Source organism: Buceros rhinoceros, unplaced genomic scaffold, assembly GCF_000710305.1.
Source record: "Buceros rhinoceros silvestris isolate BGI_N320 unplaced genomic scaffold, ASM71030v1 scaffold12190, whole genome shotgun sequence".
NCBI classification, from domain to species: Eukaryota; Metazoa; Chordata; class Aves; order Bucerotiformes; family Bucerotidae; genus Buceros; species Buceros rhinoceros.
The window spans coordinates 36,269-54,854 of NW_010389087.1; the positions used below are offsets into that span (position 1 = coordinate 36,269).

Below are 18,586 nucleotides of genomic sequence, written 5' to 3' on the forward strand. Positions count from 1 at the left end.
CCATAAGAGCTGCCATGGGGCACGAAGGCAAAGCCAAGCCAGCCATCCTCCTTCCAGTGGGACCAGAACACAGAGGTGCTGGTGTGTAGAGACAGACAAGCCCCTTTTGTGCTTACAGCACGGTGGGGGCTGGCCAGAGCTCTGCTACGCTCACCTACGTTCGCATCATTCACACCTACAGATACTTCCAGCCTCACAGCCCCCGTGTCCAGCTGCAGCAGGACAACCTGGGGGACAGAAAGAAACCCAATCAGACTGTGGATTCAGAGGCCTCACTGACAAACAGATCAAAGTCCTGGCTGCTCTTAACTGCGGCGCCAAGGCTGGGCTTGAGAACTGCTGAGGCAGAAAACGGGTTTAAGGCATGAGAGCTTCCACAGCAGGCTCATAAGCTGAAGGATCAGAGAAGTGCAAGGCTCTTTAGAACAGCAGCTTCCTTTCAGCTCCAGCCCCATTAACAAAGCACTAATATCCACGAGTATTCATCAGTCCTGCAGAACAACTAAGCACTGGGGCTCCAGCGAGACCCGGCTGGATGGGTGAGGCTGCTCCGCACGTTGCTGATGTGAGGCCTCTACCCTTTCTCTCCCCCGTATGGCAGAGAGAGATGAGGCAACACTGGAGAAAGAACAAGGAAAAGAAGCTTTCCAGCCAGGATTTGGAAGCAAACACTTGAGAAAACACCAGAAGGCAAAGACTTTAATAGCAGCCACTACAGGGAAGGCCACAGTGCTGGGAAGATGCTGGAGAACCCAACAAGTTGTGATGAAGTTGGTTTTGAGAGTGAAGCCAACTCTACCGGCTGCCCAAGTACCTGCTGGGCAGGACTTGGTGGAAACACGTCTGTGTGCGTAAAGCTGTCCTCTTCCGTAGTGCTGGGGGAAAAAATAAATCTAGAGTAGAAAAAATAACACCATCCAGATGGCAATATACTCCCTGCCAGATTTCCAAGCTGCTTTCTCTACCAATATCAGGGCAGAGGAAGACAAAAAGCTTCTCAAACCCAATTTAAATACTCATCTGTTGCATCCAGGTGCACGGCGCCAGGTGCCGCCAGCAAAGACACCTTAGAGGCTACAGAGACTTCAAGCAAAGGCACTTGTCCTGCATCGCTTGGTCCCTACACAGCGCTTTGTGATGCTGCCAGTCACTAGGAGAGGGGTTTTACAAGCTGCTCTCCCTCTGGAACAGCCCAGGAGCCCCCAGCCCAGCTCTGCAGTCTCCTGGCTTAGCAGAGCTGCTGTGAAGCGCTGCAGTAAAGGCACGGCCTAGAGCTTTGCCTTTCCTTGGGGCCTCACGCTTCTCCTGGCTGGGGAAGGACCACCAAAACGCTTCCCCACCCTCTCCCCGAACAGTCCCGCAGCAGCATCACATGCTGCCCTTCCCTCTGGCAATGCCCATCCTGGGTGCTCTGAAGCGGAAGAGCAAGTAGCTGGCTGATGGCCAGGTAACCAGCCCCCAGGAACCCGGCCTGGCTGGGTTCCCAAAAGGGAAAAAGGGCTGATGACCAGCTACTTCTCAGCTCCGTACTTTGCAGAAGGCAGAAAGAGCGCTGACGTCAGGGCTTCCTGACAGTCAAGCTCAAGGTTCTCTCTAACAAACAAGAGCGCTACCAGCCGCAGGGATCTGTAGCTCAAACATCCATTTCTGCTTCTGAGTCAAAACTCTGGTTTCAGCCTTGAAAAACTATTGGGAAAACGTGTTAGCCCAGACTCCACATCTGTTTGTCGCCGATTAGTACCGGAATTGTACAACAAAACCCAACAGCTCTGCTTGCTTTCCCAGTACATTCCTGGCTGCATGCATGGATGAATGCCCCATGCGCCACTTGCACACACAAACGCATTTCTCTCCAGCTTTGTATTCCACGGTGGGTCTCTCGAGCAAGTCTACAAGTCAAGCTCCACTTTAAAATGAGCCTTTTGGAGTCCATTTTTCACTTGCTCTCTCAATAGGCTGGTTGGTCAGGGTGGATCACAGGTTAACTGCTGCAAACCAGGTTTCATTAGGTTTGAAGAGTTCCCTGGAACAGTACTGAGCTAACCAGGAAAGCCTCCACACAGGGGATTCCAACAAGCATCAAAGAGTAAAACCAACATGAGGTTTTGTCTCCACTGCCATTAAGATAATTTCAGGTCAAGAGGGGATGTTGTTAGAACCAAAGGAAAAAAGAGCTGCAGTTTGCAAGACATCTTTCAGTGCCTGAACAAAACAGGTCACCGAACACACCTGCTCCACGCCGTCCCTTCCGTGGTACAAAAAGCTTTCACAGTGCTGCTATTTAAAACTCAGGCTTTGAGATTTCTTCCCCCTCTAGCCTTTGTTTTGTCTCTCCAAGTAGCAATGCTGCTCTAGGCAAAAGGTCTGCACAGCCCAAGGCACAACTTGGGGCTCCATATGAAAGAAAACTCGCTGTCTCTGGTGGCCTTTGTAGACTTTTTGCCCTTCTGAATCAGCTGGATCGATTTTAGCCCCTTACTGATAAAAAAATGCCTGTAGGGTATCAAACACAGGTCCGGGATGACTTGGAGTAGTGCACTGGGACTGAGAGAAATCCTCTGGGCACTGAAAGAGTTAGAGAAGGCAGCTCTTTTCCCCACACAGTTTGTCACACATGGGGAGACGGCCTGGGTGCTGTCCCAGACCAAGGGACAAAACTTACAGATAATCTGCTTCTCCGTTTATGCAATTTTCCACTTTCCTATCAAGGGACAGGAAAGTCAGGCCAAATTCAGGTACTCCACTCCTTTGGACCACTGCTCTCCAGGGCATCTTGCAGGGTCCAGAGCTGGGTTCCAGGACCAAGGTGGTCGGGCAGGCCCAGAAGAAACATAACAAATCACTTATCATCAAGGGTAGTGTAAAACCAGAAGGAGGTGGGGAGGGGAGCAGAGCAAGTGAGTGTGCCAGACAGATCGCAGCACCCCAGCTGCCTAAGCTCTAAACTCCAACCCATATCGTTTGAAAGCGAGGGGGAACCGTGAGCAGCGAGGTGACAGGGGGCACCATGGGGAGCTGCTTGGGACAAAGCCCAAAACGTCTGTTTGAAGTTACAGCTTGAGTTATAACATACATGAGTGATCTCAAACTCAGAGTTTACCGCTTGGGTCTGCCTCTACCGCAGCCGTAATTCCTCAGCTCTCCTCTCCCTGCCCTTGTCAGTGTGGAGTATCAACAAAGAATTCAGGCAGCGCAACAGGGGGAAAATTGTTCCTGCTCAGCCAATTTGTGACGGCCGTTGCCGTGACAAGAGGATGACTTCTTGGATGGGACTAACACTTCTCCCCCGACTCCCTAAACATTCTGCCTCAGCAGAAGTGCTGGAAGGTGAAACATGACTTGCATGGTGCCACATTCAGCTGTCAGCAGGTCAAGATTTGGAGATACCAACAATCCAGCAACAATCTTCTGTTCTGCAAACTTTCTCACCCTCTCCGGAGGAGGAGCATGAAACCTTATTCATCCCTGCGAGCCTCCGCCGGGAATAGATTCTAGCACTGAGCAGCTGTTCATTACAGAAAGTCAATGCTGTCGCTGCTGTTATTCTGCAGACAATAAAGGAGCAAATTACCCATTGCAAAGCACACACCTTCAAAAATGCAGGCGCTGTGTTTGCAGAGCATGTCCTGCTCCACTCCCCAGTGCTCGCCCTTTTCACGAATGACTCACAGACCTCCTGGACTGTTCAGGGAGAAAGCTGACAGCAACCAAAGAGGAGAAGAAACCTCCTCCACACCTGCCTTCCTCCTCCCTTTACACTGTCCTGGAAATTTATCTACAATTTATATCTACTTCTGGGCTACAACCAGGATAGGAGATCACAAGTCAAATGCTGCTTCCTCTTCTCCCCAAACGCAGCTCCCACATCCACGCAGCCTTTCCAAACATCACATTTGCATTCGGGGGTTTTCTCCCACCTTTGCTATATCAGTCCCTGTGGCAAGGAGCAGCCAAGTTGTGTTTTGCTCCCTCACTGAAGCTGGAGAGGGACAACTTTCAGTTACAAGATTATAGACTCAATTCACCAAACATTTGGTACTGCTTTGATGGTCCTCAGCCTTGAAAACTCCTCTGCAGAGGATGGGGCTTTGGTTCGCAAGCCTTGCAGAAGCTTTTCGATGTGTGCCTCAGCAGAAACTCCAGCACTGGCACTGTCTGGGTACTGGGACTGCAAAAGCTGTCCCAGTGCAACCCAGCAGCCCCAGTGCTCACAGTCTCCATCATTAGAAATGCTCCTTTCTCTTTTCAGGCAGCTGCAGCGTGTCTGGGTCAACACACGAGTCGTCTTGGAAGGGAGGCTGAAAAGGAACCCAGCTTTTATTGCACGAGTGACTCTGTTGGTACCGGCTTTTTCTGCCTCGTAATATAAATGAGCTCAGTAAACTGGTTTTGCATTGCCCTTTTACCTCACATCCTCCAAACACTTTGTAAGCAGTTATGCATTTGTCAATGCAAACATTTATCTGGAAAGCTGGACAGGGAAGAATTTATCTCCCTGTTTTGGCATGGGGACAGAGTCTCTCTTCCTACTTCCTATGTTAGTGCTGCCGCAGAGCAGCTACACGTCATTTGTTACCTTACATACACAGAAACATGCATAAATGATTAAAACACAGAAGTTCAATCACTTTCTTAGAGCTGTTAAGAGACTTCCACATTCAGCAATTGTACCTCAAACTACTAGCACAAAATCCACAATAAAACTCAGCCAACACATCCCAAAGCACACGGTGCAACCTACACTTCTGCCAGCAGCACAAAAAACCTGCTCCTTTAATGTCCGTGTATACGTACTCACACAACGGAGAATTTAATAGATCAAATTCACTTCTATGATCTTAAAAAAAGGGGCAGGGGGGAGAGATTAGTGAGTAGGAATGTTCATTTACTACCTGGACACACTCCTCAGACCAGCAGCTACCACCGTGGGGTCCCTCCACAGAGCGTGGTACATGCCAAGCGTGGCAGGAGGAGCTGCTCTAAGAACTGCTTTTCTCTTGCTTGAGAAACTGTCTGTTAAACACAGGTCCCAGCTCTGTGTCCTGTGTCTGAAAGCTGGGGAGCACACAGGTCCCAGTCCAGACAGGCAGAGGGGCCATCAGGCAGTCCTCTTTCACTTGCCTCAATGGCTCTATACGGCTGACAGATTTCAGCTCAGGAATTACACCCTTTAGGGTACGAGCTCAGCCACAAGCTGACTGAGCTGTATGTAACCAGAAGCCCACAGAGAGGCTGAGCAGTGGCAGGTTTCCAGGAATTGCCTTGGATTTTGGGGGGCTCTTCCCCTACGCCCAGACCTTTGATCCTTCAGGGCACAGAGTTTTACATGTCCGGGGTAGCTGAACGTGCTTTGCCTACCACTCCACCTCCTATAAAGCTGTCAACATTGGCTCTCTGTTTGCGTACCCGCATTCGGAACTGCTCTTCCTCATGCCAAAAGGGCTGGGAGCCAGCCAGACTGCACGACAAATTCCTGCTTGCTTCCCCAGCGAGCACTTGGAAGCGAAGCGCCTACATTTGCACCGCTCCGAGCGGGAGCCAGGCAAAATAAACAGGAGGAGCTGTGCCGACAGCCGTGGTCATGCAGCACCAGAGTCCCCACTGCACTCAGAGAGCTGCTCTTCTGGTTTTCTGCCACAACCCAGAGAAGCCAAAGAGTTGGAGACCCCAGGCCACGCATCTCAACCCTCAGAAGCCTGAAGATATATCAGAGAGAGTTTCTGAGAGCCAGACGCTGCAGACCACAAACCAGAATGTGGCAGAGGCAACTGGAAGACCCAAGCTCAGAGCACAGATGACAGAGACCTACCAGAAGGACCATGTTGGAGCAGCACTGATAATGTCTCCATTTTAGATAATAACTATTAATTAACAAGCCTTTAACCATTCTTGGCACATTCTCACAGACCTTAGTGCAAATAAACTCCTTAAAAGAAGGTCACTCGGTGTACAGTAGGAGTTAAGCCTCTAGACCAGATGAGTGACCAACAAAAAGAAGAGAAGAAAGGAGCAGAGGTACCTCAGTGTCTCCAAAGCAGTTTGGGGAATGGCAGAGCAGTCTCCCTGCCCTAACTCTCTTGAACACAGATGAGACAGACATGGTCAACAGAAGACCCTTCTGACTCATGGGTCATAAGCCCTGAAACTCCTCCTTATTCAGTCCCCTCACCTGCCCTCAGTGGCTGGAGCCATCTCACTCCAGTGACTTCCTCCTTGTGCTCAGAGGCTGACGTGTCCCAGGGGCTGACACCTATTGCATCAAATCTATTTGCAATTCAGCTTGATTTACAACATTCGATCTACCTGCAATTCAGGTACATGTAGTGGCAGCAGAGGAGGAACGGGCTGGAGGTCCCGGGCTGTGCAGGAGGACACAACCTGCTTTCTTTGCCACCAGGGCTTGCGCTCTGCACCATCCCGGCTGCCAGCGATGGCCATTCACGCTACTGTTGCGCACAGCTTTGAAAAGAGAAGCGTTACGGGGAGCCACCCTGGAGCGTGGTCTCCCTGATGCCAGGTACGCAGAATGCTTCCCGCAAGCTATGCTCCGAACACACCAACATGCTGGGAGCCTACAGTAACACAGTCTGGCAGCAAATGAGGACTGCCAACTTGGAAGGAAGTACTAAAAGCAGATGGGTGCATCTGCACTAACTCAGGACAACCGAAATCTGGTTTTTGCGGAGAAGTCTGGAAGGAAAGCTGGCTTTCCACGGGCAAAGATCATGCGTGATATCCACACATTCCATCAACGCCCTTCGGCTGGACGTTTGCTGAGTGCTGCAGAGACCTGATGTAAGGCTGTGCCTAAAGACACAGTGTTTGGTAACAGGACCTGCCCCTCCTTATCCATCCTTCTCTTTTCCAGCTTCTCACTCTTGTCCACAATCCATGTGGCACTGCCCCTCAGCTGCACTGGAAACAGAGCTGGGCAAGAGCATCTCTACTGAAGGCAAACTCCCGGCTGTGTCCTGAGCAATCCCTGGCATCCAAGCGAGGGCTCAGAGCACCATGGCTCAGCTCTGAGCCAGCCTCCCCTGTGATCTAGGCCGACTCATCCCACACTTGTTCCTTAGCGCCACCAGGCCTGCACATACTGCTGGGTCTTTCAGACAGGGACAACCCTCCTCCACATGTCTGTCTAAATCAAGGAGACTGTGAGCTTTGCTGGGCATCTGGACACTTGCAACATCTCCCCTCCAGCTGTTAGGACACTGTAAGTGCCATAGGGCACCGCTAGCCCTTGGCCTCAGAGAGCTACTGAGGTGTTGCTGTAACGCAGATGATTAATAATTAACAAGTGCCATCAGGAACCCAACCACATCAGCTTTCCTGTCCCACAGCCCACTGCAAGCTGCTGACCTAATTACAATCTCTATTCTTAGCTCCCGTCCAGCCTCGCTGTGCAGGCACAGCCTGTTCTGTACCTTCCAGGAGAGGCCAGGTGTGACCCCCGCAGCATGGATGTGCTGATGCACCTCAGGGATACACCACCACCAAAAGATTCTCAGAGGAGAGCTGAACGAAGCCAACACTTAAACCCTGCTTCAGAGACTTACCAAACACCAGCTCTTGTTTCAAGAAACCTCAGAAGTGCGGCAGATCTGGATTAGTGAGAGCTGCACATGGAGAACATCAGAGGACTGCAAACCATCCCTGAATCTCGCCATCCCTGCCTTCAGGAGTCGGAGGCAGAGCTGCCCGTAACACACAAGCCTGGCCGTAGCTGACAGCTCCAAGCATCATGCACAGCCAACATTGCGTGTGGGAGAGACCAGCTTCCCCTCAGGACCTAGAAAGAGCTCACCTATCCCAGCCGTACATCCATTGTTCTGCTCTATTATCCCTGACACCTCTGCTGCCACTCGCTTTGGTGCCAACCCCTGGCTTAGTTGTTCTGCTTAATGGGAGGTGAGGGCTCTGAGGTTTGTATCAAGCCCTCTGTCACCACAGGCTGCTAGAGCTGTCAGGAGTGTGGCATATCATAACCCCACTGAACTTCACAGACAGCTGAGTTGAAACTCCCTCCGGCTCCCAGGAACAGGCTGCTGACACTTGAGCTACGAGCTCAGCGATGTGAGCGGTGTGATGCGTGCTGGCCCCGCACGAACTCCAGCCAAGGAGAGAGCTGTCTGTTTGGGTGGCTGCCTGACGCATGTCTGCACCAGCCCTTCACAAGTTTCTCCCAAAATCTGTGGTTTCAAAGCTGTTCCATGCGTGCTTGAAATCACTAGGCTCAGTAAAAGGGAGCTGGAGTAAAAGTTTACAGCTCGTGCTAGGCAGAAGGTCACTTCTAGCTTTAAAGATGTATTTATTAAGCTAGAAATGCTGTGTACCTCCTCCTTGATCTTGCCATTCTCTGAATTCACATGTGCCATGGCTCCCTTGGCATCTTCTGCCACACAGGAGGATCGGGAGCAGAGGCATTATGCAAACAGCATCAGGAACCTGCCACCCAGGAAACTGTAGCTTCGAAACACACGTAACCAGAGTCCTTACAGACAGGCTTTTGGGGTGCCAAGCAGAGGGTAAAGTGAGAGAGCAGAGGGCAAAGAAAAACAGGATGTTAAAAGGAGAGGGAAAAGCAACAGATGAAAAGCACAAGGAACAGGGACACATCAGTTGCAGGCTGGTACTGGGATGTGCCCTTCTCCAAAGGTGAAGCATCTTTTTGCTGGCTAAATCAACAACACACAGTCCATATACAGCAGCCTTACCCCACCCCAGGTCTTCTCTCTCTACACATTTCCCTGCCCCTCTCGCCTCCCAGAACAGCCTTCAGCAGCCTCCTGTGCCTTGGCTGCCAGAGAGGTCGGAGTAGAGCAGCACTGACCCGAATCTGAACTTCCCCGTCCCTAGATCGCAGGGTGCCCATGTTCAAAGCTATGAGGGGAGCACAGCACGAGTCATCAGGGCTCAGGCTGAGTGCCAAGCCAGCATCCAGCACGTCATTCGCACATGCAGGGACTGAAAATCCACTTGTGGTAACAGCACGTCTGTTTGTGTGAGGTGGTGGCCAACTGTGAGTGCTGCTCACTTCATCACCACCTTCCCCTCCGTCCCCAGAGCTCATCCCGTTCCGTGGCTGTATTCTCCTTTCGGAGCAGGAACCACCCAGGTCTCGGCACCCAGAGCTCTTGGAACCTGTAAACCACGGCAATACAAACACTAAAAGAACAAAAAATTGTGAAGGTGTTTCAGCTGCCTCCAAGCTCTGTCCCTGTTATCATATTTCATACAAATATTTGGCTGAAAAATACATTTCCCTGGACGCTGCTGCAGCAAGCTGCTACAACTGTCAACGTAAACGATGTTCTGCCAACGGCAATCTCGCAGTGTCATCTCTAATAACACAGTACTAAATCCCAGCTCTCGGAGGACGTGCTCATCTGCTGGAAGACTCTCCAGCGGCGTGCTCAGCCCGGAGCCCACTCCGCTGTACCCACGCCCATCACCTCATCTGCTCTCCTCCTTCCTGCACTTATTGCAGCACAGGCAGGGGATCACGTGGAGCACACGCCCGAGAGACCACCGCACAAACAGCTCTGCGCAGAGGGTTTGTCAGCGCTGGGGGACGGCTGCTGAGTCTTGCCTGCTTACACGGGCAGAAATGGAAGCGTTAAGGAAGTGATCCTCCTCCGTGGCCCAGCGACAGGGAGGAAAGGAGAACCCAAGAGTCCTGGCTCCCTGGACCATGCTTTGATCCTTCTATAGTGATTGAATGTGAAGAGATACAAACACCAAAATCTCCAGGGAGAAGCTGGGGGGTCAGGATCTCAAAATGCATGGTCCTGTTTTCATCCCTGGTACTTCTCCAGCCCAGTCAAAACTCTGTTACGTTTTTAAATGGCTAAAATCTCTAACTTTCTTTAGGTCGCTTGGGGATCACCACACTGCTTGTGCGTATTCAAAGGGATTAAAAACCAAGGAGGAAGGACAGTATTTTCAAGACCGCCAACACTGTGCAACTAAAATTAATAGGAAGAACTGCAGGAAAGTGAAATTTGGGTTAACTATGGAGACGAGAGGTCCCAGTACCCATTCGATGGGGAAGATGCAGTTTAGAATAGGGCTCCAGAGGCTACTTCCAGGAAAAGGAGCTGCAAGAACCAAGACACAGCCCCACTGAGAACTGACCTGAGGCAAAGGCAGCGTGCACAGAGCACCTGGGAAAAGCATCCTGCAGCCAGCTCCTAATGTCCTTTCTGGCAGCAGGGCTGCAGCGTCCATCTGTCCAGGAGGGTGAAGGGACGATGCTGCCAGATGTGCTTAGCTCTCTGTCTGCCAGCAAGCAGAGGAGATCCAAGGGAAAATTCAAGTTATCCCTATTTCGACAGCAGTTTCTCTTTCAGGGCTGCGTGACTGCATCCCGCTCTCCAGTCTGCTCTCTTCCCTTCCAGCTCAAAACACCGCTTCCCCAGGGAACGTCTGGAAATTTGCACCATGAAGCCTGCACAGCCAAAACATCTGCAGCGCTTCCAGCAGCACTGTGCACCGGCACGCTCAGCCCTGCCTGTGCGTTCAGCCACCAACACACCACACAGCCTTTTCCCCGTGACGGGGAAGCTACACCACCAAGGGAAATGACATTTTGGGGGTTTTTAGGCCATGCAAATACACCAGAAGGGAGCTGTGCTAATTGCTGCCTCTACCGGGAAAAGGCCTTTAAGGGAGGTGGAACAAATCCCAGCCGTCATATAGGCAGCAAGGGGGAGAGAGGGGAGGAAAAGGACAACTGGGCAGAAGAGCTACAGGGAAACAGATTCTTTTGCTATGCACAGCCAGTTCAAATCCAGCGCTGTCTGGCAGGGGCAGAGGCGTGACCACGAGGTGTTCCCAGGCCGGAGGGCTGGCAATCCAGTGCGAGTGGGCAAAATCCATCAGGAGCGCAGAGGCTCAGTCGTCTGCCCAGAGCTGTCAGCAAGACACAGAGCTGCAGGCACAGCTGGAAAGGAGACACAAGGTCTCACTGCACAAACCTTTCCAGGGGCCTTGGCAGTGTGGCAGGACTGAGAGACTGGACTCACATCTTACCACAGCACAAACCATTCACTAGCCATCAGGAGAGAGGGAAGAAGTAGTTTAGTTGTTCCTACCTGCAGACACATGGGCCCTGAAGTTTCCAAATAAGTGACTCAAGCAACACTGAAGTGCTGGATTTCAGGCTGTTGTTCTTTTGTGTTTTGTTTTCCTGGAATTTGCTTGTTTTGGTTTAGTTTGGTTTTATTTTTTATAACCAGCAAAGGATTTCTGCCTGCCCAGCTCACTCCAGCTACTCTGAGCTGCTGCTGAACATGGAGGAAAAGACTCCTCAAGGCAGACCAGACATCCAAAAATGTGCCTCTGATCGTGAAGTGCTGAAATAAAGAAGGATCAATACCATGCCAGTGGCTCATGGAGGAGTTTGCAGCCTGCACAGGTCACTGCAGTTTCCCATCTGTCTCAGAGATACTTCTCCCCAATTATAAAAAACCCCAGAGATTTAACAGGCGTGTTTTTCATCACAATCCACTCAATCTGGCGAAAAACTCAATCTCGCATATTTGTTTTTGCAGCCAGCGGGTGGTGTGGTGCTGCAGCAATGAGATTTGGGTGAGAACTCCAGGCAGAAATCTGCTGGGGCCGGCTGGCGCTCCAGAAGGAACGCTTCCCGTTTAACCTCTTCCATCGCCTCCATTTGCAAAGCAGATTAAACATTGTGGAGTTACAAGATGCAATTACGCAGGACGAGTTATGATGCCAAGGACAGCATATTCACCTTCGTGGCTTGATCAATATTACTCATCAATAGCAAACCAGATCCCACAAGGGAGCTGTCTCTGGAGCGTGGAACTGCCCACAGCAAGTGCTCCCCTCGCCTCTGTGCTTCATTAAGCACACAGAGGATCTAGCAGGGGCTGGCAATTAGGTACAGAGCACTCAGCCGCTCACGAATTCTCTGCAGATTCCACACAGATTACCTCCATGACACAATCCATTGATCAGAGGTGTGTTCTCGGGGTCCACAGTTAATTACACTCCCTGCTGATGGATGAACAGCAAAGCCATCTCTGTGAAAAGACACTGGTAGCAGAATGCCAAGCAACGCAATCCTCAAAGACAAAAGGGACTGGGAAGGATTTCAGAGCTTTCAAGGTTAAAGCTGCCTACAAAACATACTGGGGTCAGCACAAACAGGAGACAGGCGTGGCGGGAGGGCACTGTCCCAAGAGAAGGGGCAGCTCAGCCAGACTCCCCGCCTGCTGAGTTTGCCCACTTGCAGGAGGGGGATTATACGGTACTGGGGAGTTAGTAAGACGTGCTGGAGTCTGGAGACCCCCACTTATGCTTTCAGCTACATTCTCATGTCCAGGCTTGCCCACTGCACTCTTGGTTTACAAAGAAAAATGCACTCAGAGACTGAGGCCCAGATCAGGAAGTGAAGGAGAGCTCACACCCAAAGCCTTGCATCAGTGCTGTGTCTCCAGAAGACATCCCAGCTGAGGCTGCTCCCAAATACCACAAAAAGGTCTCTGGAGCCTACCCAACAGCTCAGTACAGAGTCAGCAGTGTGGACACAGAATGCAAGTCGGATGTCACTGTGCTGAACCCTCTCTGGTCTCCTCGGTGGCAACGCTTCCCAACCCAGCCTGCTTATCCTATCAGAGTAAAGAGAAATCTTCAGTAAAACACTTTCTGCAGGTTTGAATCGAAGCTTGTCATGTACAGAGCCAGCCACACCAGCAGCTTCATCACCGATACTTCAGCTCCGCCTGCCATCACAGGCGGCGGCTGTCTGGCAGCCCAAGACGCTCCTGGCTGCTTCTTACCTTTCAGGACACTGAGGACTGCGTCACTGCTGTAGCGTTTTCGGGCGGCGTTGGTTGCCACGCAGTGGTAAACCCCGGCATCACTCTCGCGCACATCCACAATTTGGAGGACACCATTTGGAAGAGTTATAAACCTAAGTGACCAAAAGGAAGAGTGAGAGTCAGGCTGTGCCTTACCTGAGCTACTTATTCATCACCTCAAAGCCCTTTTATTCCTCCTTTCCTCCTGCAAATGTATCCATGGGCAGGTCTTGGTAACCACAACACAATGGGACCAAGAAATCTTTGAGCAACCCAGCTAGTGGTTCTTAAAAAGTAACAAGTATAGACCTATCCATTGTCCTAGAATCTTCAGGACACAGGATGTGCTTTTGAGAGACCACACCGACAGGGTTTGCTGCTATAAACCAATCAAACAGTATAAAACATTTTACCATACGGAGGTGCTGCTGTCTCCAAGCATACAAGTGCCTTCAAACACACTACTACAGCTAGTTTCACTGCTTGCTTTTCACAAAGGTTTGGCAGCCTTAGAAAATACGCACGGCAAAGAACATCACCTGAACATCCTATGTTTGTCCTGCTGCACCACAAGTACATGAAGGGACCAGCTGCACCTTCACAGCCCAAAGCAGCCCAGACAGAGCCGCCCGAAGCTGCACCATTCCTGGATGATTCCTTTTGTTCTTCCATGAGTTTCTGGCTTTCACCAGCTGACAAACTTACAGCTGGGCATTTGGGAGCCCCGCCATTTGCCCACGAGGTACTACTGGGCAACACTTCCATGGAGTGAAATGGCTACATGGCTCCTAACATGAACAATCCTTGCTGCATTATACTGAACAAAGCAGATGATTAGCAATTAGCATAAAAGTAAGAGCTGGCTGTCAGCATCTCCATTTTCTGCCTGGATTCCTAGATGGCAGCCTCTTTATTCTTGAATGCAAGGCGCAAAGCATACGTGATCCTTTTTAATTATATATGAGATCCATTTTTAATTGCAAGCCTCTATAAACAGAGCTGCTGAGCTTTGACAGGCAGCTCTGGGTTATCAGTCTTCATTATGAAGAGGACACATTCAAAGGCAATTGCTAAGGGGAGGGATAGCAGCTATTCCACAGGAACATCACAAAGACACATTATAACCGTGAATGTTAGTCCTTCCATCCACAAAGGTCCCAAAAAGTAAGCTCAGTAAGTAAAACTGCTGTTCTCCAGGTGCTGAGACAGCTGAAGTGCCATGAGTGAGGGTAAGGGAACCACGAGAACCTTAAAAGATCCCCCATCCTGTCCTCAAGCCATGGTCACCCACAGCACACCTGCTCCTGCAAACATTAATCCTAAATCTCCAGTAATGGAAATACCTCCCTTGCCCTAAGCAGCCTGTTCAGACACTGTTCTCAGGATCAAGCTCCGGAGACCTCAGAGGAGGTGGTACCCAGAAAGCCCTCATCAAGATGCCTCATCAGGACACAGGAGAAAGGAGACAAATATTTGCATCCTCTCAGCTCTGCAGAGGGAAAGCCTCCCACTGCGATAATATTTATTTTTGTCGTGCATCTGCTATTTGAGTCTGTAATTAATATCAACATATTTCAAACACCAGGCGAGGCATCTCCCAGCCACAAAAAGACACTCCAATTATGTCTCACAGATTCACTGAGGCTGGGCGGGACCTCTGAAAATTGTCTGTGGTCTTTCCCCTCTCCGAACAGGGTCAGCTAGACCAGGCTGCTCAGGACTGTGCCCATGGTCACGCTCATCCAACACGCCCAGCTTCTCCGGAGGGCAGGAAACAAGCCAGTGTATTCCTAAAGAGAGCAGGAGCTGGAGGCGAGGGGGACTGAGGAGACGCAGCTTAAGATGGTCCCTTCAGCGAAGCCAGCAGCAGAGATCTCCTTAATGCAGTATGTCCCGCTGGGAAAGCACGGCAGAGGGGAGCACTGCTCTCCCAGGGAAGCAAGGAGGGAAGAAAGGCAGGTTTTCTCCATCTACTATTTCTCCCAGCTGCTCAAAAAGCCTCCAGCTCTTCAGGCTCCCAGCAGCCCAGGACTGGAAGCCTCCAGGCAGCCTGCAAGGGCATCCTGCTCCATCCCCAGGCTCTCTGCAAGTTTGCCTGGATTCAGAGTAGGCACTTGGCGCTAGGCTTCCTTCCACACAAAGGGCAGATCTTTTGTCTGCTCACCAGCACTACGGATTAAGCAGAGGATGAAAACCAAAGGACAGACAGACAAAGAGAGAATCAGAAATGCTGCACCTGGGCGGTCTCAGGAGTTTTGCCACTGACAGCCACAGCACCAGGGTCTCAGAGGAGGCTGCCTGGACTGGGGACAAAAGGCAAGCCCCCCACTTGCAGCAAGTAGCTGGTTAAAGGGCAGCACAGTCAGACCACAGCCCTGCTGCCGCGGGCACAGAAGGCAGCATGCTGCAAGAGCAGCGGGGTGCAAACAGGTCTCGGGTGCCCTCTCTGTTCCTCCTTGAGTATAGAAGAGCACAGAGGGACTTCAGCGGCAATTACCAGGGCAGTGCTCAAGAACCCACATCAAGCACTGCTGCTAACTGTCCAAACCCTGCCACCCTCCAGCTCACTGCACTTCCCTGTGGGAATATTCCAGCACAAATTGTCCAATTTCCTTTCTCACTTTCTCCTCAGTGAACTGCCAGCATATCCCTCCTCGCAGCCTTTTGGAGGACACAAAATAGACTCAAGCACCAGCCTTCAGGACAAGTCAGGAACCTGCAGCCTTGTGCAAGCCCTTCGGCTCACAGCTCCAAGAGCCCTGTATGTGAACGTGAGCCTTAGTACAGCACTCCTGAGACACAGCACAAGTAAAGTCTCCTAGCTTAGCTGAAACATGGAAGAAGATACTGTGACTGCAGACTGTGTGATCTGTAGGGTGTGTGTTTATGTCCCAACCTCCAAAGAGCTCCAGCTCCTAGAGCAAGTGCTCATCTTGGCTCCAGAGAAAATAAACAGCAATTTGGAGCCTGCTGTGAAACCAGCCAGCACCTAAACCAGAGGGGAGATTATGCTGAGAGATGTAGCACACACCCCAAAGCAACCACAGTTGGGAGAAATCCTGCAAGCCACCACTCAGCAGCTGCTGCAGGTTTCATACCATGGTTTTTAAAAGTACTTCAGAGGCGGAATTGTAAACCACTTCTGTGCCTTACTCACATGTCGAAGTTAGATTTTGTCCTGAACTTGCAGGAAAGTTATTGAGAAAACATCAACAGGCACTTCTCTACCCTTTGTCTAAGTACTTTTTAAGCTCAGGCTGCAGTGCCTTCAAGGTGGCACCATGCTAAAACCCGCACCCAAGGATAAAGGCCAAAGAGAGTGCCCGAAGGTAAGACCAACACAAAGAAGCAAAAAGAAAAAAAAGCACAATGTCAGCTTCCCCTGATTATTCTATCTCTCTGAAAAGAAACGATAAACACTGATGTAGCAGGTTATCTCAAGGCTTCTATCTCCAGCCTCAGAGCCTGATCTTGTACATACACCTAACCACGCTGTTCTGGAATATCAAATCATCCTCCTGACGCCTACCTGCCCAAACAATCACATTTGCACAGGCTTATCAGAACAGGAGGAGTCCACAGCCATCAGGTTGGCCTGAAATCTAGTCCTCAGGCATGATGCAGTAAGGATAACAGAGAGCTCTGGTTGGCAGCCAACGGTTCCTGGAATTCACTTAATTCCTTCGAAAGCCGGTTATATTAAATCCATCAACAACAACTAGACAACAACAAAAAAGCAAATCCTTCTGAAAAAGCATATTAGCTAAAACGTGATTTAAAAAGCAAGATCTGCAGCCAGAGATTATGGTCTGGCTTTTACAAGGAAAACAATTTTCAGGCTGCCTGTGTTGAAAGCAATCTCCGAGCAAGTAATTTCACAACATCCATCGAGCTGTCTCATTAAAAAGCCATTGCCCTATCTACACGCTTCCCTCCACAAAGCCTTCATTTTTGCTTTTTCTTTCTCTTTTTATTAATTAATTTTCTTCTCACTGCAAAGAACAGCCTCCCCACACTTTAGACTCAAGGGCAGAAGCAGTTATTCTTACAGTCGTTGCTGCAAAACTGTTCCTAAACCTTACCCTCCCCTCTCTCCTTCCTCTCCTCTTGGCTTAACTTCCCTGGGAGGGAAACCGCTCCTTCTGCAGAACAGAAAACGAGGTTTTAAGAACGAAAGGACAACACAGCCACTGATGCCCTGCAGGAATGAAGACTACAGACCACCTAACAGCCAGCTAACCATTCATTCTCTTCTCAGGCCTGCAACTGACTTTCATTAAGGAAAAGGTATCATGCTCCAGGACTCTCTTCCCCCCAGAAAAAGAAAATTCAAGGTCTCTTACTAGATAACCTCTAAGTACAAGAAAGTCCTCCCAGGTTACTGAGCCCACACAGTGCTCAGAAGAATCATTAGAAGAACCCTGAGACAAATCTGTGTAGGAAAACAGTGAAGAAAACAGCTGTCTCTAAAACCACAACTACAATGAAAGAGAAAGCAGATCATAGAGCACAGCTGGGTGTCCCCAGTAACCCCCCGTCAGCTGAAGAAATAGTCCTCAGGCTCCAATTCCCCCCAGACCTCTACCTCACTTTGCTTCGCACAGGAGTGCGAGCTGAAGGTGGTCCACACACAGCCTGCCGCGCCCTGTCCCACGCACTCCCCAAGACCTTCGCAGAGTGCAAGTTCTGCGCTGTAGGAACTGGCTCCACTTCCCGTTTCCCTGTGATGCTGTTCTCTGCCTCTCTCTGAACTGTTCCTGGTTCCCCTCCAACTCTCTGGACAGGGAGTAAATGGCTGATGTAAACTGTGCTGATATCCTGCATCTTTGCATACAGACCTTCGTGGCCACTGGAGAACAGAGACTCGAGTCTCAATTACTTTGTTTAGCAACCAAATTAATTTCCTTGAAACTATTTACAGAGTGAGCACTTGGTCCTTCACGGCAAAGATTCCAGAACAAGAGATCAGTAATAGAAATCTTGGTGCTTTTTTTCTTTTATCTTTATTGTTGTGTTGGATTGGAGGGGGGAATTTATTTCATTTAGGTGTTTTATGGTGTTTTATGTTTGCATGGGCCCCTAGGACAGCTCCTCTTATATCCCTTAATTACCAGATCCAAACCTGGTCAATCATCTCTCTCTTCATTCTGCCTTTTTAGGGAAGATTGGTCATGTTTTGGTTTGCTTTTTTTCAAGCTGACCCAGGAAAGCAACTGGGAAATCACCTGGGTTCTGCTGGAACAGCTTCATGGTCCTTCTCCCACGTGATGACCGGGGAGGGCAGTCCTTCGATCCGACACTCAAACCGGGCCATGCCATTTTCTTCCACTGTCTGCGACTCTGGCTGTTGGAAAAAGCGTGACAGTGCTGGGGAAAGAAGAAGGGAAGGAAAGTTAGTAACTCGGTGTTCCTGCTGCGAAATGCAAACCTGCTACAATGTGTGAGCGAAGAAGGCAGCTCTTCTCTCCTAAAGACAGCCTGAAACGTAACTTCTCACTCTGCCATGCCCTGAAGACCCTCAGCAGTCCTAACAACAGCAACTGAAAGGTTTCAATGTGCAAATTTGCTTCTTGATCATTTTCTCCTGCCAGGCAACAGTGTGAAAGGACAGGCCATTAGCTGTTTCTGCAGTTACCTTCTTAAACTGTTTCCTCATCTGTTCACTTGCTCCATTTGGGAAGGACACGCAGAATGAGGAGAGGGGAAATGCCACGACACCCAGAGACAAAAGTTTCCCCTTGCCTTGTGGCATTCCT

The 18,586-nt window shown here is 50.2% G+C and overlaps 1 protein-coding gene across 1 annotated transcript in view; it reads right to left on the reverse strand.

Annotated features, from left to right (window-relative positions):
* The window catches only part of IGDCC4 (immunoglobulin superfamily, DCC subclass, member 4), a gene marked incomplete at its 5' end in the record, with an annotated part of 55,384 nt that overhangs the window by 28,666 nt on the left and 8,132 nt on the right, over nt 1-18,586 (reverse strand). Inside the window, 2 exons of the mRNA XM_010132848.1 lie at nt 12,810-12,943; nt 18,056-18,197. Coding sequence (XP_010131150.1) covers nt 12,810-12,943; nt 18,056-18,197 — 276 coding nt within the window. The remainder of the gene's footprint in view (nt 1-12,809; nt 12,944-18,055; nt 18,198-18,586) is intronic.